This window comes from Lepidochelys kempii, chromosome 24 (genome assembly GCF_965140265.1).
Source record: "Lepidochelys kempii isolate rLepKem1 chromosome 24, rLepKem1.hap2, whole genome shotgun sequence".
NCBI lineage: Eukaryota > Metazoa > Chordata > Testudines > Cheloniidae > Lepidochelys > Lepidochelys kempii.
This window is the reverse complement of record NC_133279.1, coordinates 13,696,743-13,720,789: the sequence shown is the minus strand read 5'-3', so window position 1 is coordinate 13,720,789 and position 24,047 is coordinate 13,696,743. Positions and strand designations below refer to the sequence as shown.

Genomic DNA, 24,047 nt, shown 5'->3' with positions numbered 1-24,047 from the left:
GGTTTCTTCCAACCCTAATCTTCTGTGATCTGGGACGCTTACAATCTATGCCATTTACCTTAGCATTCTTAGTAAATTCTTCTCTCCCCTCCCGTGGCTCAGTTCTAATATAATTCACAATGATTTTCTCCTGTTCTACTGCTGCCTCTGGAATGATGGTAGTGGCATTTGCTCTGGCTGGTGAGGGTGTGGATAGCAAGGTTACCTTAAGTTTGGGACAATTTGGTTTTATAGGGCTGGGAGCCCCCCCGTGATGGCAAACTACCTGCCTTCCCTTTTGGTAGGCGGTTTTAAACCCCGTATTCCCTTGGTATTTTTTTAAATCAAAGTTGGGGTTAGGTTTATTTCTAATCCTCTCTTCCCTCAACCTGGGTGAAATGAGGATTTGTGCCCCCAATTGGGCCCTTGAGTCAACATATTCACCTACAGTTTCTGCAGCTCTCAAACTGTGGATGTGTTTTGTTGCAGATGGCTGCCTTTACCTCATCAGTAATCGCCCATAACGATTTATCCTGGGCCAGCAGATCAAAGAGTTTTTTCCTAAAATTACACATTTTAAGCACAGATTCAACATGAGTGACATTGTCAAATATTCTGAGGTTTCTACGCTTCCATTGATAGGTCTCGGGGTAATCTTAAACCTTTTCAGTACACCTTCTCTAAATTTCGTATACACCTCAGCATCACCCACCTCTATATCATTAAAACCTTGTCTGGCTTTTCCAGTTAATCTGGTTAAGAGGCAAGAGATCAGTTTATCCGCTGGGATAGTGTCCACCTCGCATAGACTCTCAGAGGTAGACAGGAACTCCTCTAATTGGTCAGTCTCTTTATAAATTGGGCAGAGTTTCTCCCACTTTCTTGGCTGGGGAAGCTCCATTTGCTGCTCCAGTATTCTGATCTGCAATGTTTCAGCTTCCATCTGTCTCCGGTGTGCCCTCTGCTCAGCTTTTTTGCTGGTCTTGACTGCAGACTGGGCTGCCTCAGTCTCCCTGATCTACAATTCAGCAATCAGTCTCCAGGGCTGGCGTTCTTCCGGGGCTCTCAGGTGCTGCAATTGGGCCAGTTCCACTCTGGTGTTCTCCTGTGCAGTGGCTAGGGCAACAGGTTCCTTGGGTGCCTGGTCAAAACTGACGAGCTGAGCTCTCAGCTTCTGATCTGGGGTTTCCCTTGTAAAGGATATTCCCCTCTCCAAACATAAATCTTCAAGGTCTTTTCTCCCAAGCTCATCACCTGACTGTGGTTCACTCATTGAGTCTATTCTTTAACCTTTAACCTCAATATCAAGTTTCACTTTTAACAGCCCTGGGGTTATGATCTATAAACTTCATTGAGGTGTGGTATGTGAATCCTATCAGCCGTGTCAGAGTCCAGCTGCCTACAAGTGACTCAAGAGCATGAGTACCAATCTCAAGGCAGACTGCAAACCCCAAATCGGCTATGAGTTCCATTCTTAGATTTCACCAACCAATTATTGAGTGTCAACTCCTCAAGCTTTGTAACAGCCAAACCATGATGTCACAGGGAGTCCCTCTGTTTCGCCACCCTGATGAGCCTACCTTTGTGATAGATGGTCTCTTCCACCAAGAATCACAGCAATATTCAGGTTACTGCCACTCCCAAAGGACCAGTCATAGAATCATAGAATCAGAGAATATCAGGGTTGGAAGGAACCTCAGGAGGTCATCTAGTCCAATCCCCTGTTCAAAGCAGGACCAATCCTCAATTAAATCATCCCAGCCAGGGCTTTGTCAAGCCTGACCTTAAAAACCTCTAAGGAAGGAGATTCTACCACCTCCCTAGGTAACGCATTCCAGTGTTTCACCACCCTCTTAGTGAAAATTTTTTTTCCTAATATCCAACCTAAACCTCCCCCACTGCAATGTGAGACCATTACTCCTTGTCCTGTCCTCTTCTACCACTGAGAATAGTCTAGAACCATCCTCTTTGGAACCCCCTTTCAGGTAGTTGAAAGCAGTTATCAAATCCCCCCTCATTCTTCCCTTCCGCAGACTAAACAATCCCAGTTCCCTCAGCCTCTCCTCATAAGTCATGTGTTCCAGACCCCTAATCATTTTTGTTGCCCTTCACTGGACTCTCTCCAAATTATCCACATCCTTCTTGTAGTGTGGGGCCCAAAACTGGACACAGTACTCCAGATGAGGCTTCACCAATGTCGAATAGAGGGGAACGATCACGTCTCTCGATCTGCTCGCTATGCCCCTACTTATACATCCCAAAATGCCATTGGCCTTCTTGGCAACAAGGGCACACTGCTGACTCATATCCAGCTTCTCGTCCACTGTCACCCCTAGGTCCTTTTCCGCAGAACTGCTGCCTAGCCATTCGGTCCCTAGTCTGTAGCTGTGCATTGGGTTCTTTCGTCCTAAGTGCAGGACCCTGCACTTATCCTTATTGAACCTCATCAGATTTCTTTTCGCCCAATCCTCCAATTTGTCTAGGTCACTCTAGACCCTATCCCTACCCTCCAGCGTATCTATCTCTCCGCACAGCTTAGTGTCATCCACGAACTTGCAGAGAGTACAATCTAACCCATCGTCCAGATCATTTATGAAGATATTGAACAAAACCGGCCCCAGGACCGACCCCTGGGGCACTCCAATTGACACCGGCTGCCAACTAGACATGGAGCCATTGATCACTACCCGTTGAGCCCGACAATCTAGCCAGCTTTCTATCCACCTTATAGTGTATTCATCCAGCCCATACTTCTTTAACTTGCTGACAAGAATACTCTGGGAGACCGTGTCAAAAGCTTTGCTAAAGTCAAGGAATAACACGTCCACTGCTTTCCCTTCATCCACAGAACCAGTAATCTCATCATAGAAGGTGATTAGATTAGTCAGGCATGACCTTTCCTTGGTGAATCCATGCTGACTGTTCCTGATCACTTTCCTCTCATGTAAGTGCTTCAGGATTGATTCTTTGAGGACCTGCTCCATGATTTTTCCAGGGACTGAGGTGAGGTTGACTGGCCTGTATGTAGTTCCCAGGGTTCTCCTTCTTCCCTTTTTTAAAGATTGGCACTACATTAGCCTTTTTCCAGTCATCTGGGACTTCCCCTGTTCGCCACGAGTTTTCAAAGCCAATGGCTTTGAATGGCTCTGCAATCACAGCTGCCAACTCCTTTAGCACTCTCGGATGCAACTCGTCTGGCCCCATGGACTTGTGCACGTCCAGCTTTCCTAAATAGTCCCTAACCACCTCTTTCTCCACAGAGGGCTGGCCATCTACTCCCCATTTTGTGATGCCCAGCGCAGGAGTCTGGGAGCTGTCCTTGTTAGTGAAGACAGAGGCAAAAAAAGCATTGAGTACATTAGCTTTTTCCACATCCTCTGTCACTAGGTTGCCTCCCTCATTCAGTAAGGGGCCCATTTCCTTGGCTTTTTTCTTGTTGCCAACATACCTGAAGAAACCCTTCTTGTTACTCTTGACATCTCTGGCTAGCTGCAGCTCCAGGTGCGATTTGGCCCTCCTGATTTCATTCCTACATACCCGAGCAATATTTTTATACTCTTCCCTGGTCATATGTCCAACCTTCCACTTCTTGTAAGCTTCTTTTTTATGTTTAAGATCCGCTAGGATTTCACCGTTAAGCCAAGCTGGTTGCTTACCTCAGGTCATTTACCCCAGGTCAATCGTACCTCAGATCTCACACCAAAGACAATAGTTGTAGATAATCCTAGGTTAGACTATAGGTTTATTAAACAAGAAAAGGAAAGGAGAGAGTTATTTACAGAATTAAAGCAGGTAAACATACCTATGCAAATGAATGTAACCCTTCTGCCCATTAGAGTTGGCAGCAACAAGGGCTGGGTTCAGTATCTAGGGGTTCCAGTCCAATAACACAGTGCAAAACTGGCTCAAGCCCCCACCCAGTGACTTGGGACAAATATATATATCACATCCCCTGGGTGCCTCTAAGAGGCAATACTTCCCCTCTTGCAAGCCCAGAGTCTGAGTGTAACAAAAGCCTTTTAATAACAGAGAGAAACAATATGGCATTATGTTGGAGAAACACCACCAACAGGGTTCATAACACAACCCATGAGCAAAAACCCACCCCAAGCAAATTGGGCCATGTCCTTTCCCTTTGGTTCTTGAGTCCAGCAACCCAAAAGTCTCAGTCTCTGTCCTTGGTGAGTCCAGAATTCAAAAGTTAATCTGCAGAGTTTAAGCCCCCTAGTTTGTGTGGCAATGGGGCGGGGGCGGGGGGAGAAAGTAAAGGGGCACCTTACATGCTCCGACCACCAACTGCCCCGCCTCTCTATGGGTTTCTGCTGCAGCCTTCACTGCCAGCTGCTTCTCTCCAGTAGCCACCCTGCAAGTTGCTCACCAATATATCTTCAGGCCCCCTACTACTTAACACAGTACTCGCTGATTTTAGCTCATAGTAGGGAAACCCCAGTGCTAGTGTACCATTAACCCAAAGTGAATTCAGCTCCACAATCTGTAACCAGACTACTATTAGAATCAAAACTAGCTCATTCACATCTATATCTATATCTGTCTATCTATTCACTGAGTTTTGGAACCCATGTCCCTTGCATAGCAAGTGCTACTTAGTTGATGGCGAGTCCCTCCATCATAACAAAAAGCCAAGTACAGTTCCACTGTCCTTGATTCACATAATCAGGATAACAATACTTTATTCTTCCTGCCCCAATAACAGAGAAACTGGGGATCTCACAGAAGCCAAATTTCAGAGTAACAGCCGTGTTAGTCTGTATTCGCAAAAAGAAAAGGAGGACTTGTGGCACCTTAGAGACTAACCAATTTATTTGAGCATGAGCTTTCGTGAGCTACAGCTCACTTCATCCGATGAAGTGAGCTGTAGCTCACGAAAGCTCCTGCTCAAATAAATTGGTTAGTCTCTAAGGTGCCACAAGTCCTCCTTTTCTTTTTACAGAAGCCAAAGTGACCATCTAGGCAGGGGTGGGTGTGCCTATGCAAATGAGATCAGCCCCTAAAGTTCTTTTCCACAACCCGCCACAACTCACCACCAGATGTCAGGGTAGAGCTCATCCTGATTCTGCTTACATGAGTTACAATCCTAAATTTTCAAAGGGAATAGAAGCTTCTATAATAAGCATGCTCTATATGTCCTTTAGGGCTATCCCAGGTTAAGCACTGGGGATTGCTTGCTTATGCCTAGGAAACCTTGCTCTCCAGAATACAAGCATGCAGCAATTTACAAGCATTCAATAAAGTCTAAACATTAAGCACATTTTTAGAACTCCAATACCCCTCATAACAATACCCATACACACAGGCGAGCCAGACTGATCCCAGCCATGTATTTGCAGTATTCAAGTGAGGCATGGGGACCTTGGCATGAGTGGGGACCTGGTCTGCCAGAACCACACTGGTTAATGGATGGATCATAAATCTCCAACAGCAATCAGCTGAGGTAAGTCGTTATGGAGTGGACACAAACTGTGATTGTCTTCTATCTGACTGATCACAGCGTGGCTTTAGGGTGCACTGAGCTATAGGGATCATGGGAGGGATGCTCTCCCTACAGAGTAGGTGCTGACCCCAATGCCGTAGCATGGCACCAGGGGTGCTGTGCTGCAGGAATTAGGTTGGTGGCTTAGTAGGGGGCGCAGTCCCCTCATAATCCGTGCAGACTCAATTTCCCCATTTTGGGATTAGGGGAAGCTGTTCTGCGGGGAGTGCAGGGAGGGGCTTAATAGAGGGTATTCCCCCCTTGCAGTCTGTGCTGGCTCCAATACCCCCGAGCGGTACCAAGGATCACAGTGCTGAAGGAAGTGGGTTGGGGGATTAGTAGGGGGCACATTCCTTTCAAAATCGATGCTGACTTTAATGCCCCAGCTTTGGCACGCTGCCTGCCAGGGAAAGCCGCTCGCGGGCCGGGACAGTTCGTTTACCTGCAGCGTCTGCAGGTTCAGCCGATCGCAGCTCCCACTGGCTGCGGTTCGCTGCCCCAGGCCAATGGGGGGCTGCGGGAAGCGGTGCAGGAAGAGAGATGTGCTGGCTGCCCCTTCCCACAGTCCCCATTGGCCTGGGACGGCGAACCGCGAGCTGCTGAACCTGCGGACGCTGCGGGTAAACAAACCATCCTGGCCCACCAGCAGCTCTCCCTGGTGGGCAGCGTGCCAAAGGTTGCGGATCCTTGGGCCAGGGGGTGCTGTGCTGCAGGAAACAAGGTGGGGAGACTCAGCAGGGGGCATGTTCCCCTCATAGCCTGTGCTGACCCTCATGCCCCAGCCCTGTGTGTGAGTCATCACTAGCACAAGCTCTCAGCTGACTCATGATCTCTGAGGAAACCACGCATTCCTGCTATCTAGTAACCACAGCCCAGCTGACTGATTAATATTTCCCTCTTGTTTGCCCAGCTAGAAGGAAGTAAGCTATAGGAAGGACTTTCCAAGTCGGATGCTCCATCCCTCAAACCCTTTGCATATGCCCAATTGGCCCACACCCTAATTAGTTTATGGCCCCAATTCCCCAGCTAACAATTGCTGCAGATTGCTTGGCCTACCTGGGCTTTTACTGCCTCGGGGCTGGGCTGGCTCACAGTCTGTGTAGACACAGCATCAGTACACAGAGATACTTTTGTTCTTATCTGAAGAGAGATGCCATATTACCCTTATAAAAAGCAAAAAAATGGGCCAGGTTCTGATCAGGCCTAGGACTACATCAGGAGTAACTTTGCCAGGGTCACTGGGGCCAATTCCCCCCTTGCTCACAACGGTGTAAATCAGGAGTAACTCCACTGGGGTCAATGGCACCATTCCCCTCTCGTTGACTGTGGTGTAAATCAGGAGTAACTCCATTAATAGGAAAATTGAATAAATTTGCAGAATAAACTCTTTGTCAGATCAGTATAGATATGGGCATGATAGATAGACAGATTGATAGACAGATACATAGACTGATCGATCTAGTTCTCACTCAGTCCGCATTCCCCTTGAGGGAAAGACCATATGGTTTAGGTCACAGGAAATAAGTATTACAAAATAAATCTCATATTGTGATCCTGTGATGCAGAAACAGGGCAATCTCGAATAGGAGAGAGAGGTTATTTCATCTCTGTATTTGGCACTGGTGCAGCTGCTGTTGGGATACTGTGTACAGTTCTGGTGCCCTCAATTCCAGAAGGATGTTGATAAATTGGAGAGAGTTCTGAGAAGAGCCATGAGAATGACTGAAGTATTAGAAAACCTGCTTTCTAGTGATAGATCCAAGGAGCTCAAGGGTATGGGGTGACTTGATTATAGTCTATAAGTACTACAAGGGGAAAAATATTTAATAATGAGCTCTTTCATTCAGCAGAGAAAGGTCTAACATGATCCAATGGCTGGAAGTTGAAGCTCAACATCGCCGCATTCAAATGGGTTGAACAGCACATCCAAGGATACAGGTCTTAGAGGTCTTTGGAAGGCTGCACTGTTTACTTCTTGTCGTCAAGGTCCAGATACCTTAACTCATGCTGGAGGATCACCATTAGCTTTAGCAGGGGAGAGCTTGCGGCACACAGGGGGGCAGCTGTGATTCTTTTCAGTACAGAATGATCGGTGTATATGGGGCTAGACAGGTAAATATAGATCAGCATTATAGACTTGTATAATCATAGAAGTGTGGGACTGGAAGGGGACTCAATAGGTCATCTAGTCCAGTCCTCTGCACTCAAGGCAGGACTACGTAATAACTAGACCATTCCTGACAGATGTTTGTTTAATCTGCTCTTAAAAACCCACAATGATGGAGATTCCACAGCCTCCCTAGGCAATTTGTTCCAGTGCTTAACCCACTCTGACAGTCAGGAAGCTTTTCCTAATGTCCAACCTAAACTACCCTTTCTGCAATTTAAGCCCATTGCTTCTTGTCCTGTCCTCAGTGGTTAAGGAGAACAATTTTCTTCCCTCCTCTTTGTAACAACCTCTTATGTACTACATCATGTCCCCTCTCAGTCTCCTCTTCTCCAGACTAAAGAAACCCAATTTTTTCAATCTTTCCTCATAGGTCAACTTTTCTAGAACTTTAAACATTTTTGTTGCTCTTCTCTGGACTTTCTCCAGTTGGTCCACATCTTTCCTGAAATATGATACCCAGAACTGGGCATAATACTCCAGCTGAGGCCTTATCAGTGCAGAGTAGAGTGCAAGAATTCCCTCTCACGTCTTGCTTACAATACTCCTGCTAATACATCCCCATATGATGTTTGCTTTTTTTTTTTTTTGCAATAGTGTTACACTATTGATTCATATTTAATATATAATTAAATTACATTAAATAAGGACTATATAATCATATATAATGTGTGAATAAGTTTCTTTCATTCAGCAAGCTGTGATCTAATGTGGCACTTACTGCTTGCCCCTCCCCCCCACAGATGGGTGTCACTGTAGAAAACTGGCTGCTTCCCCAAGGTGTTCCCTGCTATATAATGCCTGTGTGTACAGGCAGTAGGCTAGCCAAGTGCATGGGGCAGGTGAGTACAATCTTCTCCTTTCCCTGTTGAGGCAAAGCTGCTTAGATCACAGAGCGATAGGAGCACTACAAATACCATAGCTAGATAGATCCGGTGGGGATGGATAGATAGGTAGGTAGGGGTGTGTGAATGGGGATAGCTAGCTAGAGGGGTGTGAATAGGGATAGATGGATTAGATTAGACAGAGGGGTGTGTACGTGTGTAGATGAATCTCTGCATTAAGCATCTTCACATAACTTTCATATGACTTTGTATTATGCCTCTTCATATAACCTTGTATTAAGCCTATCCATATATAACCACTATTTTCATACAACTTTGTATCAGGTCCTTATATTGAAACTTTGTATTGGGCCTTGGTATAATGTTATACCCCCTAAGAATAGTATAGTTAAGGTAGAAGAAAAATGTCTTTTTGCTAGGAGTAGAATAAGATCTCCCCCCACTTTGTAATCAATTTCCCTGTTGAACGAATGAGGTGGCATGAGTAAGGCGTGGAAGGCAAGCACCTCCAGGCAGCTGCAACAGTTGGAGTGGGGATGGAAGCCAGACCCGAGCACAATAAAACTTGTCAAGTGGGCTCACTAAAGAAGAGCAGACATATTGACGGCCTTGGGGGGGTTAGAAGGGAGCACCTTCTTTTGAAAACACCCTCTTTGAACAGCATTGGGTCAACACCCAGAAGGAAGCAGCACAAAGGACCAATGGGCACAGAGACAGATTTTGAATCTGGGATAGATTTGCATGAGAGGGAAGCTGCTATAAATGTGAGGTGTCTTGCAGGGGACCCCGGGTCTCATCTTGTCAACATCGGAACATCGATCCGGATCCGCAGAAGCCCGGCTCCACCCTTCCCCCATGTAACTCACCTGGCCAGTGACGTTAAGGGGAGCAACTATTTGGCAACAACAACAAGATGGAGTGTGCTTGTGTGTGTGTGTGAGTGCAGGAGTGTAATATAGATCACATGCATATGATACAGTGTTGACTGATACATGCATTGCCAATAAATGTGGGGCTTTGCTGTATTCCCCCTGAAAAGATCCTGTGTAGTACTTTAAGTACAACATGGGGATAGAGAGATGTGTATGGAAATAGATAGATGGAGAGATGTGACTAGGGATAGATAGATAGAGGGGTGTATTTGGGGATATAAAGATACAGATTGTTTACAGTGTTGTTGTAGGCATCTTGGTCCCAGGATATTACAGACAAGGTGGGTGAGGAAATATCTTTTATTGGACCTCTTCTGTTGGTGGAAGGGACAAGGTTTGGAGCTACATGGAGATCTTCTTCAGGTCTGTGTAGCTTGAAAGCTTGACTCACCCACAGACGCTGGTCAAGTAAAGGATATTACCTCACCCAACGTGTTTCTCTCAGACAGACAGATGGACAGATACCTGCCATATGTAGTGTTCTGCTTTGTTTGATTTTGGATGCATCTAATGCTGCTTTGTTTCAAATTCTTCTCTTGTATTTATTCCGGAGGGGTGTGGGGCTTAGAGCAGGAAGGGCTGGGAGTCAGGACTCCGGTTGTGTCCCCAGCTCTGGGAGGGGAATAGGGTCTAGTGGTGAGAGCAGGAGGGGGCAGGGAGTCAGGACTCCCAGGTTTTATCCCCAGCTGTGTCACTGACTCTGCAACTTTGTTCATGTCACTTCAACTCTCTGTGCCACACTTTCCCCATGGAGAGAATCATATTTACCTCCCTCCCAGGTAGACCATTCTGTCCCCATTTCCCAGCTGAGGGAGGGGATAAATTTGGCATCTGATCCCCCTTAGTGTCCTCAGAGGCTGATGGCCCTGCCTTCTTTCCGCATTAATCTGACACATTTCGCTTCCTTGTTTTCCAGCAATGGCAATGAAGGGGACGCTGCTGCTCTGGGCCTGGCTGGTGCTTCTGTGTGGTGAGTAAGGGTCAAAATACCAGGGCAAAGTTTTCAACCCTGTATGTCTGAAGTTAGGCACCTAGGGGTGGGATACTTAAGCTGATTAAGCTGGGGAGACTGGTGCTCCTTAATCACTTAGATGCTGTTGAACATTCTGCCCTAAGTGCCTAAATATGGATCTAAGAATAGCGCTACTCAGTAATTTCCCCACAGAACGTTTTCCGTCAAAAATTGTGTCTTTGTGGAACTTTCTCCGACAATTTCAATGTAATTGTTTCAGAAAAAAAATTTGAAGCAAAGCAGCAAGTTAATTAGTTTTCAGAGAGAGCAGGAGAAATTTATGAGTGGGATTGTATGATGAGTTGTAGGGCTAGCAGCCTGGGGCTAACTTCCGGTTTATGTCTTATGTTCCTAAAGCTCATATTCAGGGTTTCAGCTGGCCGCCATCAGTGGTCAGGAAGGGAATCCCTCCACACCTCCACATCCTGCTCCTATGTATTCCAGGAGGGTTTTTTAATCTTGTTCTTCTGAAGTATCCAGGATGGCCACAACTGGAGATGGGACATTGGCCAGGGTGGGCCAGGGCTCTGAGGTGGCACCGAGCATTCTCTCTCTCAGGTGGTTGCTGGTTGGTTCTTCCTCATATGGCTCAAGGTCTCCCTCTGTGGAGAAAGAGGTGGTTAGGGACTATTTAGAAAAGCTGGAGGTGCACAAGTCCATGGGGCCGGACGAGTTGCATCCGAGAGTGCTGAAGGAATTGGCGGCTGTGATTGCAGAGCCATTGGCCATTATCTTTGAAAACTCGTGGCGAACGGGGGAAGTCCCGGATGACTGGAAAAAGGCTAATGTAGTGCCAGTCTTTAAAAAAGGGAAGAAGGAGGATCCTGGGAACTACAGGCCAGTCAGCCTCATCTCAGTCCCTGGAAAAATCATGGAGCAGGTCCTCAAAGAATCAATCCTGAAGCACTTGCATGAGTGGAAAGTGATCAGGAACAGCCAGCATGGATTCACCAAGGGAAGGTCATGCCTGACTAATCTAATTGCCTTTTATGATGAGATTACTGGTTCTGTGGATGAAGGGAAAGCAGTGGATGTATTGTTTCTTGAGTTTAGCAAAGCTTTTGACACGGTCTCCCACAGTATTCTTGTCAGCAAGTTAAGGAAGTATGGGCTGGATGAATGCACTATAAGGTGGGAAGAAAGCTGGCTAGATTGTCGGGCTCAACGGGTAGTGATCAATGGCTCCATGTCTAGTTGGCAGCCGGTGTCAAGTGGAGTGCCCCAGGGGTCGGTCCTGGGGCGGGTTTTGTTCAATATCTTCATAAATGATCTGGAGGATGGTGTGGATTGCACTCTCAGCAAATTTGCGGATGATACTAAACTGGGAGGAGTGGTAGATACGCTGGAGGGGAGGGATAGGACACAGAAGGACCTAGACAAATTGGAGGATTGGGCCAAAAGAAATCTGATGAGGTTCAATAAGGATAAGTGCAGGGTCCTGCACTTAGGACGGAAGAACCCAATGCACAGCTACAGACTAGGGGCCGAATGGCAAGGCAGCAGTTCTGCGGAAAAGGACCTAGGGGTGACAGTGGATGAGAAGCTGGATATGAGTCAGCAGTGTGCCCTTGTTGCCAAGAACTGGACACAGTACTCCAGATGAGGCCTCACCAATGTCGAATAGAGGGGAACGATCATGTCCCTCGATCTGCTGGCAATACCCCTACTTATACATCCCAAAATGTCATTGGCCTTCTTGGCTACAAGGACACACTGTTGACTCATATGAAGCTTCTCGTCCACTTGCACCCCTCGGTCCTTTTCTGCAGAAGTGCTGCCTAGCCATTCGGTCCCAAGTCTGTAGTGGTGCATGGGATTCTTCTGTCCTAAATGCAGGACTCTGCACTTGTCCTTGTTGAACCTCATCAGATTTCTTTTCGCCCAATCCTCCAATTTGTCTAGGGCCCTCTGTATCCTATCCCTACCCTCCAGCGTCTCTACCTCTCCTCCCAGTTTAGTGTCATCTGCAAACTTGCTGAGGGTGCAATCCACACCATCCTCCAAATCATTTATGAAGATATTGAACAAAACCGGCCCCAGGACCGACCCTTGCGGCACTCCACTTGATACCGGCTGCCAACTAGACATGGAGCCATTGATCGCTACCCGTTAAGCCCGACAATCTAGCCAACTTTCTATCCACCTTATAGTCCATTCATCCAGCCCATACTTCTTTAACTTGCTGGCAAGAATACTGTGGGAAACCATGTCAAAAGCTTTGCTAAAGTCTAGGAATAACACATCCACTGCTTTCCCCTCATCCACAGAGCCAGTTATCTCGTCATAGAAGGCAATTAGATTAGTGAGGCATGACTTGCCCTTGGTGAATCCATGCTGACTGTTCCTGATCACTTTCCTCTCCTCTAAGTGCTTCAGAATTGATTCCTTGAGGACCTGCTCCATGATTTTTCCAGGGACTGAGGTGAGGCTGACTGGCCTGTAGTTCCCAGGATCCTCCTTCTTCCCTTTTTTAAAGATGGGCACTACACTAGTCTTTTTCCAGTCGTCCAGGACTTCCCCCGATCGCCATGTGTTCTTTTGTTCAATATTATTATTCAAGTCTGGATTTCTTCATGCTCATTCTTCTTCTGTCTTTGTGTTCAGTATTCTTCTTCAAATTAAGATTTCTTCATGCTCATTCTTGTTCTGTCTTCATGCTCAGTTTTCTTCACTTTTGGATTTTTTAGCGCTCATGTAATCCACACACTGCCTGGGCATGGTGCTCTGTCCCATCTAGTGGCACCGAGATCACTTAGAGAGAGATATAAAATGGGTGCTCTACAGCCTTAGCTAACAGCCAGTTTGCCTTTTAGCTTATGCTGTAGAGGCTCATGCACTAACCTCCAGAGGTCCCCGGTTCGACCCCGCCTGCCGCTGCTGTCAGCGTTACACTCACTCTTCATCTTGTTCTAGCTTCTTCTTGCTCAATCTTTTCTCTTATTAATGCTCAGTCATTCTTCTCCATCAATTTTGACTTTCTTTATGTTTGGTTCATATTTTCTGTCGTCCTCACATTTGGTCTTCCTTGTCCTTGTGTTTGGTGGTATTAGAAGAAAAAGGAGTAGGTTGACCCAGAGGTGGATTTGCGTACAGACTTCTTTATTGTGATACTTGTTCCCCTCAACCCAATTGTCGAGTGAGCACTCGCTTAGTTACAGCACACTCTTTTTATCTAAGTTAGTATGTAAACGCCTACATTTGCTACAACACCCCCAAAACCCTTATTGAGTCATATGAATTCCCATACTATGATTATACCTGCCCCTATTTACTATTTACAGCATTATGCATATTATACAGACATTTTTACCTTGAAAATACGTTTCTTTGCAGTAATTGTAGCCACAAGTTCCCTTAATCTGCAGTTCACAGGGGAGGGAGGAAGGAGCCATGACCCCGAGCTCATTTATGTAGCTGGGAAAGGAAGGGAGGTGGAGATAACACTGCTCTACACAAAAGGTATCTTTTAGATCCCCACATTCCGTATGCAGCTGCAAGCTTATCTATCCCCAACAAACTGAAAGGCAGGGCGAGGGATGACACTTTTATCTATCAGATGAAGAAATGGTGCCTGCCTGTGACTTCACTCCCTAATACCATACCAGCACACCAGCGGTTTCCCAGGTCTCTACTTAACCCTTACATATCCCAACCCTTGGCACTTCTTTGTAGTCTTCTTCTTTGTGTTCATAGTCAGTGGTTCTTGTTTTTCAAATTCAGGCATCTCTGCAATGGTTGATTTGCTTTCTTCATTTCTGATCTTTTTCACATTTAACCTTCTTCTTCATCTTTTTCTTCTACTTTTATTTGGTCATTGTATTTGGTCTTCTTCATGCTAGGTCTTCTTTTGCATGTTCTCCCTTTTCCAGGAGGAAAGTGATAGTCTGATGGTTAAAGCAGAAGCACCTGGGAATCAGGACTTCTCATTTCTATTTTTAAGTCTGGAAGGAAAGTGGGATTTAGGGTTGAACTAAGAGGGCCTAGGAGTCAGGACTCCAGCATTTTATTCCTACCTCGGGTAGATGACTAGTATCTCTTGCTTAGAGCAGTGAATCTGGAAGTTGGGACACTTGAGTTCCATTCCCAGCTGTGATTTGGTGTGGGGTTTCTGTCTCTCTTTCTTAACCCACAATCTGTTGCTTTTAGGTCTTTGCAGAGCACGTTTCTCTGGGAAAGAATTCATTACGGTCTTCATGCAAAACTATGTCCAAAGTGTCAGAGCAGATTGCAAGCTGTTTATCACTGGTTACCATGCCTCCACTACGGTTATTGTGACGGTGAACAAGGGTACGTTCCGGAAAGTGACACCTGTTGGAGAAGGACAGACGGTGACCGTGCAGATCCCAGCCTCCGTAGAGATGTTTGGGAGCCAAACATTTGATAGCACCATCCTCATTCAGGCTGACAAAACCATCTCTGTCCTGTCTGTTAACTCAAAGCCCTATTCCATCGATACCACTGTAGTGTATCCCATTGAGAAGCTGGGTACTGTATATTACATTGTAACACCATCTGGCAAAAATTCAGGCAAGAAAGAGTTTGCTGTCATAGCAGGGCAGGCTCCCACTACAGTTGATATTCATGTAAAAGTGGCTGTAATGTTCAAAGGCAGGATCTATGCTGCTGGGAGCAAACTCACAGTCGCCCTCGCTCCCTACCAAGCCTTGCAACTGCAAAGCTCTGCTGATTTATCTGGCACCAAAATCGAGTCTTGGGAAGATGTGGCCGTCTTGACTGGGCACAGCTGTGTTGACCAAAACACCAACTGTGATCACGCTGTCGAGCAACTCCTGCCCGTCTCCAGCTGGGGCAGCACATACATCATCCCTCCTCTGTCCCTCCAAACCAAGTTTGACATCGCATACATCGTCGCCTCCCAAAACACTCGCATTGACTATCAGTCAGGGCCCACACGAGCTTCCCGCAACATATTGGCTGGGCAGGTTGTTGAATTTCAAGTCCGAGACTCTCACCCACTTTACATCTCTGCTAGCGCTGGCATCCAGGTTCTTCTCTTCTTCACTGGTGCTAAAAAGGGGAAATCCACATATGACCCATTCCTCATCAACGTCCCACCCATCACGAACTACTGCCAGTCCTACCACATTGATGGGATGAAGGAGTTTGAGAACCATGTGCTGATCATAATCAAGAGCTCAGAGTCCAGCGGGATCACATCTGAAAAGAAAGCCAAAGGAAAAGTCCGATGGAGGCAGATTCCCGGCACGGAGTATTCTTGGGGAGAGTATAACTTCGGCAAAGGGATTAGTGCCCATTCCATACAGCACCCGAGCTCTCCCTTCGGTCTGCTGAGCTTTGGAGGGGACGATCACAGTGGATATGGCTCATCAGGTGTTTGTACATACAGTAAGTCAATTTTGCGTGTAAATAAAATCCCCCATAGAATGGGATATGGAAACAAATATACACAAAGAGAGTGCACACAGCTTGAAATCCAGCTTTGTCTCCTTTGTTTACCCAGTCCCCTCATCCTGCACAGAGACACCTACTGGCTGAAAAATGCAGTGCAAACAAACAGATTGTTTCAATGCCTGCCAGTACACGTCATAAGTGAGTTCTTGTATAACTGGCTGGTTGAATCTTTGTAGGTAACCCAACCCCATCCTGCAGCACTGTCCAATGCAGGAAGAAAGAGAGGTGTCAGATTGTAGATGGCCACCCGGTGTGTGTGGCTGAGTCAGAATCCACCTGCTGGGCTCAGGGAGACCCACATTATCACACTTTCGATGGGCGGAATTTCGACTTCATGGGCACCTGCACCTACACCATCGCCAAGACCTGCGGCTCAGACTCAACTCTCCCGTCATTCAGTGTCAAGGCCAAGAACGACAACAGAGGAAACACGCGTGTTTCCTATGTTGGTTATGTGACGGTTGAAGTCTATAATGTCACCATCTCAGTGGTCAGATATGAGACTGGGTTTGTGAGGGTAAGAGAGCAACGTGAATAAATACTGATACTTTGTTTTCTGCTTATGTTTGAAGGGTACATTTGGTGATGATAACATAAAATCGCATTTGCTAGAGGCAGCTGTTGGAAAGTTTTACTACAGAGATTCACACTTGTACTTCAGATTTGAACAACAACTCACTGCTATTCCAGCCTCCCTTCCCCTTCATCTCCCCTTCCCTTTTCCCCTTCATCTCTGCCAATGCCCCTCAGTCCTGACTCACAGCCCCCTGCTGCTCCAGCCCTGGGCTCCCCTCACACAAAGCTCTGCCAGTGCCTCTCAATCTCAACTCAGTCCCCGAGCGACTCCAGCCCTGGGCTCCCCATATACACACAGATCTGCTGGTGAGCATCAATCCAGACCCACAGTCTCCCCCCGGAGCACTATCCCAGCCCTAGGCTACTCCCACAGTCCCTACATACATACAGCTTTACTATCCCAGCTCTGGGATCCCCTCCCTCTGACAATTCGGCTCATGTAACTCTACCTCTGTCTTCAGCAGAGCATGTCAAGCTACATGGTGGCTTTATATAGAAAAATCTGTGTCTGAGATTTCCAAGGATGACTTGGGTATGTAACTACATTGCTATTAATGGGAGTTGTGTGGCTAAATCCCCTAGCTAACCTTGCAAGTCTCAACCTAGTATTATTTATTATTTGTACTGCAGTGGCACATAGCAGCCTCAGTGCAGGGCCAGTTAGTCCCTCACTGTGACAGATTCCTTTGGGTAAAGCACCCAGAACAATGTCTGTTTCTTGTGGTTCAATTTCCAGGTGAATGACCAGCGCTCCCGCCTCCCCATCTCTGTTCTCGAGGGGCAGCTGAGGGTGTATCAGAGTGGGGGCTCTGTGGTCATCGAGACTGAGTTCTCCCTGAGGGTCTCCTATGACTGGGGCAGCTCCCTGGTGGTGAAGATCTCCAGCAGCTTCTGGGAGAGCATGTGCGGCCTGTGTGGCAACTACAACGGGGACACCAGGGACGACTTTGCCACTCCCATGGGGGTGCTGGCTGCTAGCCCCGTGGAGTTCGGGAAGAGCTGGAAGGTGGAGGATGGGGACAGGTTCTGCTGGGACGACTGCCACGGGGAGTGCAAGAGCTGCTCCCCAAAGCTGGTCAACAGGTACAAAGCTGAGCCCTTCTGCGGCTGGATCACCAAAAAGGCGAGTGGCCCCTTCAGCCGCTGCCACTCCGTGATCAACCCCAAAATCTACCTGGACAACTGCGTCTACGATTTGTGCATGAACAATGGCCTCAAGGAAATGCTGTGCCAGGCACTGACAACCTACGCTGATGCCTGTCGGAGAAAGGAGGTCGCCATCTCTGAGTGGAGGATACCCACAGGGTGCTGTGAGTATACCCAGGGTGACAAAGAGATTCTGGCTCATGACCTAAAGGCAGGAGGTTTTAGTAGCTGAGTTTGAAGTCAATGGCAAAATGGGAACAGGTCCCCAAGAGATCTAAAGAGATTTGTAGAACTGAGTGTAAATATCATAGAGCATCTGAGATATCATGGATGTGGTAGGACTGCACAGATAGACGTTTCAGTGCCTTTGGAACATCACAATGAGAATTGATCTCTCTGTATCTCTCTGTATCTCAGTGGTCCCCAGTTGGCTTCTTTTGAATATCTCTGTCTTCTTTTAATACTTGTGCTGTTTGTTAGGCACCTATAAACTAATGATAATGAGACAGTTCCTTCCCTGGTGGAAATCGGCACGACTTCTTTGACTTTAGCAGAGGTTCTGGCCTCACCCTTGGCTGTTGCGGGAATTTGAAAAATGGCCAATGCAAATAATGTAAAGAAGCAGGGGGGACTGAATGAGAAAGAAACAGTCAAAGGCGTGCCTGTGCATAGATTGGTGAACGGATGACTCAAGCCATGTCTATGCCTGAAAGATTTGCCGGTATAACAACAGCAGTTAGGACTGTGATTCTTTGTGACATTTTTATACTGGCCAAACACCCTAGTGTAGATGCAATTATACTGGCAAACATAGGAACCCAGTCCTGGAAGGGACTTCTTGGATCATCGCGTTCATTCCCTCCTGTTGCAGCCATCTCATCATACAATCCTGTTCATAATTTTATCACACTCCATCTTCAAATTAGGTCAGTCCTTCACCCAACTGCTCCTATTGCAAATCTGTTCCAGAACTTCACTCTGCTCTGATGGTTAGAAACCTTCTAATTTCAAGTGTAAACTGGTTCGTGGCCAGTTTTGCCTCCTTTGTTCTTGTGCCAATGTTGTCCTTTCATTAAAATACCTTTTCTCCCTCCCTGGTGTTCCCCTCCATGTATTTATGGAGAGCAATCACACCACAGGCATCGACTTCCTGAGTTCCCCGGGGGTTCCTGACCCCCACTCCGCCCCAGGTCCTGCCCCCTCCAGGCTTCCCCCAAACCTCCACCCTGCCCTGCCTCTTTCTGCCCCTGTTTCTCCCCCTCCTCCACAGCACTTCCTGCATGCTGCTGAAGAGTTGATCACCGGTGGGCGGGAGGCACTGGGTGGAGAGGGAGGAGCTGATCAATGGGGCTGCTGGTGGGTGCTGAGCACCCGCTACTTTTTTCCCACGGATGCTCCAGCCCCGGAGCACCCATGGAGTCAGCGCCTGATCCTCTCCTTTGCTAGGTTAAATAACCAAAGATCTTTTAGTCTACTCTCTTAAAATAGGCCCTCCATTCCCCATATCATCCTACTAGCTTTTCACTGCACCTACCCTAGTCTGATTTGATCTTTCTTGAACATGGGTGACCACAGCTGGACCCAGGACCCAGCAAAGACCTTTTGCCATCATAGCTTAATTCATCTGGGGAAATGGTATGAGCTATCAGCATAAGGACTCTTTTGCTGGTATAAACAGTGTCCCCACTAAGGAAGTCGGGCTGGTATTGCTATACCAGCATACCCTTTCTCGTGTAGACTAGGGATAAGCGGTGGACGAAATAACCCTCTCAGAAGATCTGAGGTGAGGAAGTGGGTAGGAGAAATGTTCATGGCAGTCCCAGTGGGTATGTCTAACAGTAATGGGACAAGACGGAGCGACGGGAAAATGAAGAAGTCTGTCAGCCTACAGAATTATCTTCTCCAGTGGATGGGTGGGAGCCTCACTACTTCAGTCTTTTAAAGCTAGACTGACAAAGCCATGGACTGAAGGTGATGGGGGCGGTGACATCTCTAGTTCTATGGGTCAGAGCTCACTGTAGGTTCAGGAGTATCATTAGGGGCTGCTATGATGCAGAATTTCCAGCTGGGCCCCCTCAGACCTGTGCCAAACTGTTTAATGCTACAGGGGAGCGATATTCCCAGTGACCTCAGTGTCCTGTCCTTTTGACAGCTCTGCCCTGCCCGGTGAATAGCCAGTATAAGGCTTGCGGCTCTGCATGTCCTGCCACCTGCAATGATCGAGTGACCCCTAACAACTGCTCCTTGCCCTGCGTGGAGACCTGCCAGTGCAATGAGGGCTTCGTGCTGGACGCTGGGAAATGCATCCCCAAGGCTAGCTGCGGATGTGAGTTCCAGGGGCGTCTGTATGATCTCGGAGAGCAATTCTGGGGAGACAGCGCCTGCACCAGACGCTGCCTTTGTGAACCGCAAACCAGGCAAGTGAGCTGTCAGGCCACCGGATGCAGGACTGGGGAGCAGTGCCGGGTGGAGAATGGCATCCAGAACTGCTACCCCGTCAGCTACGGAACCTGCTCAGCTTCGGGGGACCCTCACTACATCAGCTTTGACAGGAAGAAGTTTGACTTCCAGGGCACCTGCCTGTATCAGTTCGCCGGGCTGTGCAACAACAACCAGGACCTGGTGGATTTCCAGGTCCTAGTTCAGAATGACCATCGGGGCAGCCAAGTCGTGTCCTTCACCAAAGTTGTGCAGGTCAAAGTCTATGAGGTCGATATTGTGATCAGCAGGGAAAACCCTGGCAGAGTCATGGTGAGTGTATCGAACCTTTCTACCCTTTCCTGGTCAGTCATCAGACCTGTCTTCCTTTGCCATGTTCAGTCACCGAACCTTCTTTCTTTCCTGTGGTCAGCCATCATTCTTTTCTTCTTTCCTGAGTTCGCTCATTTTACCTTTTCTTTTACCCAGGACACTGTGATTAGATGTTTAATTCAACCACATTTTCAACACACAATGAAACTTCTGATGTATATTTTGGATGTCAGGTTGCTGACGGTTTTCATACCTAACCTTTTTTGGTAAAAAGTGCAGGTTTGGTGACAAGAAAACACTTTGTGAATTTGTGTCAGTTTCACCAAATTGTTTCAATTGGAAAGAACCCTTTAAAAAAATCCAAACCATTCAAATGTTCCGTTTTGGCATTTTAAAACAAAAATTCAGTTCAAAATGACTTTTAATTTCAAATTTTCCATTAATTTTATTTCTAAAACTATCATAAAGACAAGACAAGCTTGAAATTCAACCAAAATATTTTGTTTTGGGTCAAATGGAAAGTTTCATCTCCCCCCATATTTGCTTTTTCATTCATTGAAAATTTTGGAACCTTTCATTTCAGTTCAATGTGATTTTTTTTGGGGGGGGGTGGGAGGGTGGGTTGGAATTGCCAGCAAACTGAAAGCCCGTTTATTCTCCCAGCTATAATTTGGAGCTGTCTGGAGCTGCATCCAGCATTGCTAGGACAATGCCCACATCTGCCTCTCTCTCAGTTCTTGGGTTGCCAACTTTCTTATTTCTGAAAACTGGATCCTCTTCCCCGTCTCTTCCCCCGAGGCCCCATCCCGCATTTACTCCTCTTTCCCCTCTCCCCCCATCACTCATTGCTCTCCTCCCTCAACTCCAGGGTGAGCAGTCCCAAGGGACTTGCAAACCCCATCTCCAGCAGGCTGCCTGGCAGTACAGGTCAGAACGGCGCTGTAGCCACCCAGGGGACTAGGAAGAAGCCCTCCTGCAGAGCAGTGTCCCACCTCCTTCCACGCTGCCTGCCCAGCAACCCCCTTCCTTGTCCGCTCGAGCCCTTCCAATAGAGTTGCCAACTTTCTAATTGCACAAAACTGAACATCCTTGCCCCGCCCCCTGTCCTGCTTGTTCCCGGAGGCCCTGCCCCTGCCCCGCCCCTTCTCTGAGGCTCTGCTCCCACTCACCCCAGTCCCCCTCCCTCTGTCACCTGCTCTCCCCAACCCTCACTCACTTTCTCTAGGCTGAGGCAGGGGGTAGGGGTGTGGGAGGGGGTGAGGGCTCCAGCTGGGGGTGAGGGCTCTGGGGTAAGGTCAGAAATGAGGGGTTCAGGGTACGGCAGGGGCTCTGGGCTGGGGCAGGGGGTTGGGGTACAGGAGGGGCTGAGGGCTCGGGTTGGGGGTGTGGGCTGTGGGGTGGGGCTGGGGATGAAGGGTTTGGAGTGAAGGAGGGGGCTCAAGGCTGGGGTAGGGCATTAGGGTGTGGGAGGGGGCGCAGGCTCTGGGAGGGTGTTTGGGTGCGGGAGGGGGTTCCAACCTGGGGCAGGGGGTTCGGGATGTGCTCTCCGGTCAGGCGGCGCTTATCTCGGGCAGCTCCCGGTTGGTGGCCCAGCAAGGCTAAGGCAGGCTCCCTGCCTGCCCTGGCTCTGCGCTGCTCCCAGAAGTGGCTGGCATGTCCACTTTTCAACTGGACTTTCCCGCTGAAAACGGGACATCTGGCAGTCCTGCTCAGTTTCCCCAGCTCAGATGTAATTTCATGTAGATAATCAGCCGAACCTTACTTTGCACATTGCTACTCTACAAATAAGGCCTTCTCCGTGCACGTCTGCATGGCAAGCGGAGCCGAGTGAAATGTGGACTGCGAACCTCACAGGGAGTTTAGACATTTCCAAATTTTGTTTTCATCCCAAAATGCGGTAAAAAATTGAAATGTGGAAATATTACATTTTAATATGTTCAAGTGAAGAAAACATTTCAAGCTGCGCAAACAGAAATCTTCTGATCCAGTTTGTTGAGCCACATTTCAAGATTAAATCATATTTCCCATTGCCTGATAGGAGCTGCAGTTCCTGACACCATTTTCTCCTGGGGGACTATATCCCGCATAGTACAACCAGAGTCACGTGATACCCATGATGCTCCAAGCAGTGGAAATCTATTACAGGGAGTTGAAGTCCTCCAGGGAGTCCAGCCCATAGGAGAGAATGGGGACTGGAACTACAGCTCCCATAAGGCAATGTGCAATAGGGGAAAAAAAGCTTAATTACGTTTTTTCTGATTCAAAATGAAACGTTGTGGGGCAGTTAAAAAATGAAATATTCCAGTTCAGATCGAATTGACCCAAAATGACTATTTCATTTTGATTCTTCTGTCAGGAAAATAGAAAATTTCTAGCAAAATCAAAATTTTCTGCTAGTAAATTTTAAATTTTCAAAAACTGCATTTTCAGCTGCAAAAATCATTCTGATGGAGAATTCTGAGCAGCTTTTGCAAGTTATTTCTCCTCAGATTCATTAGCTTTATTCCTTTTCTATGTTCATTTGTCAGCCTTTCTGTGTTTCTTCTCTTTTTGTGTTTAGTTGCCATACATTTCTTTCTTTGGCATTTTGTCATTGTACCTCTATCTCTTATTCTTCTATCTCCAGTCATTGGTCATTGTGCATTGCACTTCATTTGGGAAACTTTCCCAAATTGAAAAGTTTTGATTTTGGAATCAATAAAATGTCATTTTAAAAAACTACTTAACCTGCAAATGGGAAACGGAAACGTAGTTTAAAAACATTTTTAAAAAAGGAAAATAAAAAATGAACAGAATGAAAATGAATTCAAAATTCACCATTTGGGTTTTGTTTTCAACCAGCTCTACCTGGAAAGTTCGTTAGAGGGGTGGGGTTCTGCAGGTTCAAAGGTGCTTGCTCAGTGTCAGACCATTCTCACTGATCCCTTGGCATTGATCCTAGGTGAACAGCGTGCTGATCAACCTACCATATAGCACCAACGACAGCAAGATCTCCATATACCGGAGGGGGAAGGAAGCCGCGATCCAGACTGACTTCGGTCTCACCGTCACCTTTGACTGGCAGGGCCGGATCACTGTCACAGCTCCAAGCACCTATGCTGGAGCCGTGTGCGGTCTCTGTGGGAACTTCAACGGGGACAAGGGAGATGAGTTGACCATGAGGGGCGGCACATTGGCCCCAAACCCAACGGCCTTTGGGCAGAGCTGGAAGGTGAAGGATATCCCCGGCTGTGTGGAGGTTGCCAAGGACGAGTGCTCAGATCTTGAAGCTGTTGAGAGACGCCAACGAGGAATGAATGGGGAGTGCGGGATCCTCCTAGACAAGAGTGGCCCCTTCCGAGAGTGTCACAGCAAAGTCGACCCCGAGGACTACTTCCAAGACTGCGTGTACGACTATTGCTTCTTCAAAGGCCAACAAGCTGTGATATGCCAGCTTATCACTAGCTATGCTGCAGCCTGCCAGGCCGCCGGGGTGACTATATATGCCTGGAGGACCAACTCCTTCTGCAGTAAGTGGAAGCAGCTTGGGACTGTCTTCTGTGATGAAAGTTAATGCACGAGGGAAAGAAAACAGGGTCTTTGCTCAAGGGCAAGACAAGTTGGTTGGTGTTCAGGGAAGGGGATATGAGCTGTTTCTGCGCTAGCAGGTGCGGGCTCTGATCTAGCCCCAGGGTGGGGGGACTGGCCAGCTCAGGGTGGACATGGGAGAGGATAT

The 24,047-nt window shown here is 47.4% G+C and overlaps 1 protein-coding gene across 1 annotated transcript in view; it reads left to right on the top strand.

Moving 5' to 3' along the window:
- LOC140902934 (IgGFc-binding protein-like) overlaps window positions 1–24,047 on the top strand; it is a 66,514-nt gene that overhangs the window by 17,512 nt on the left and 24,955 nt on the right. Inside the window, exons 2-7 of the mRNA XM_073323516.1 lie at window positions 10,331–10,384; window positions 14,573–15,793; window positions 16,036–16,376; window positions 17,172–17,745; window positions 19,734–20,332; window positions 23,274–23,841. Coding sequence (XP_073179617.1) covers window positions 10,331–10,384; window positions 14,573–15,793; window positions 16,036–16,376; window positions 17,172–17,745; window positions 19,734–20,332; window positions 23,274–23,841 — 3,357 coding nt within the window. The remainder of the gene's footprint in view (window positions 1–10,330; window positions 10,385–14,572; window positions 15,794–16,035; window positions 16,377–17,171; window positions 17,746–19,733; window positions 20,333–23,273; window positions 23,842–24,047) is intronic.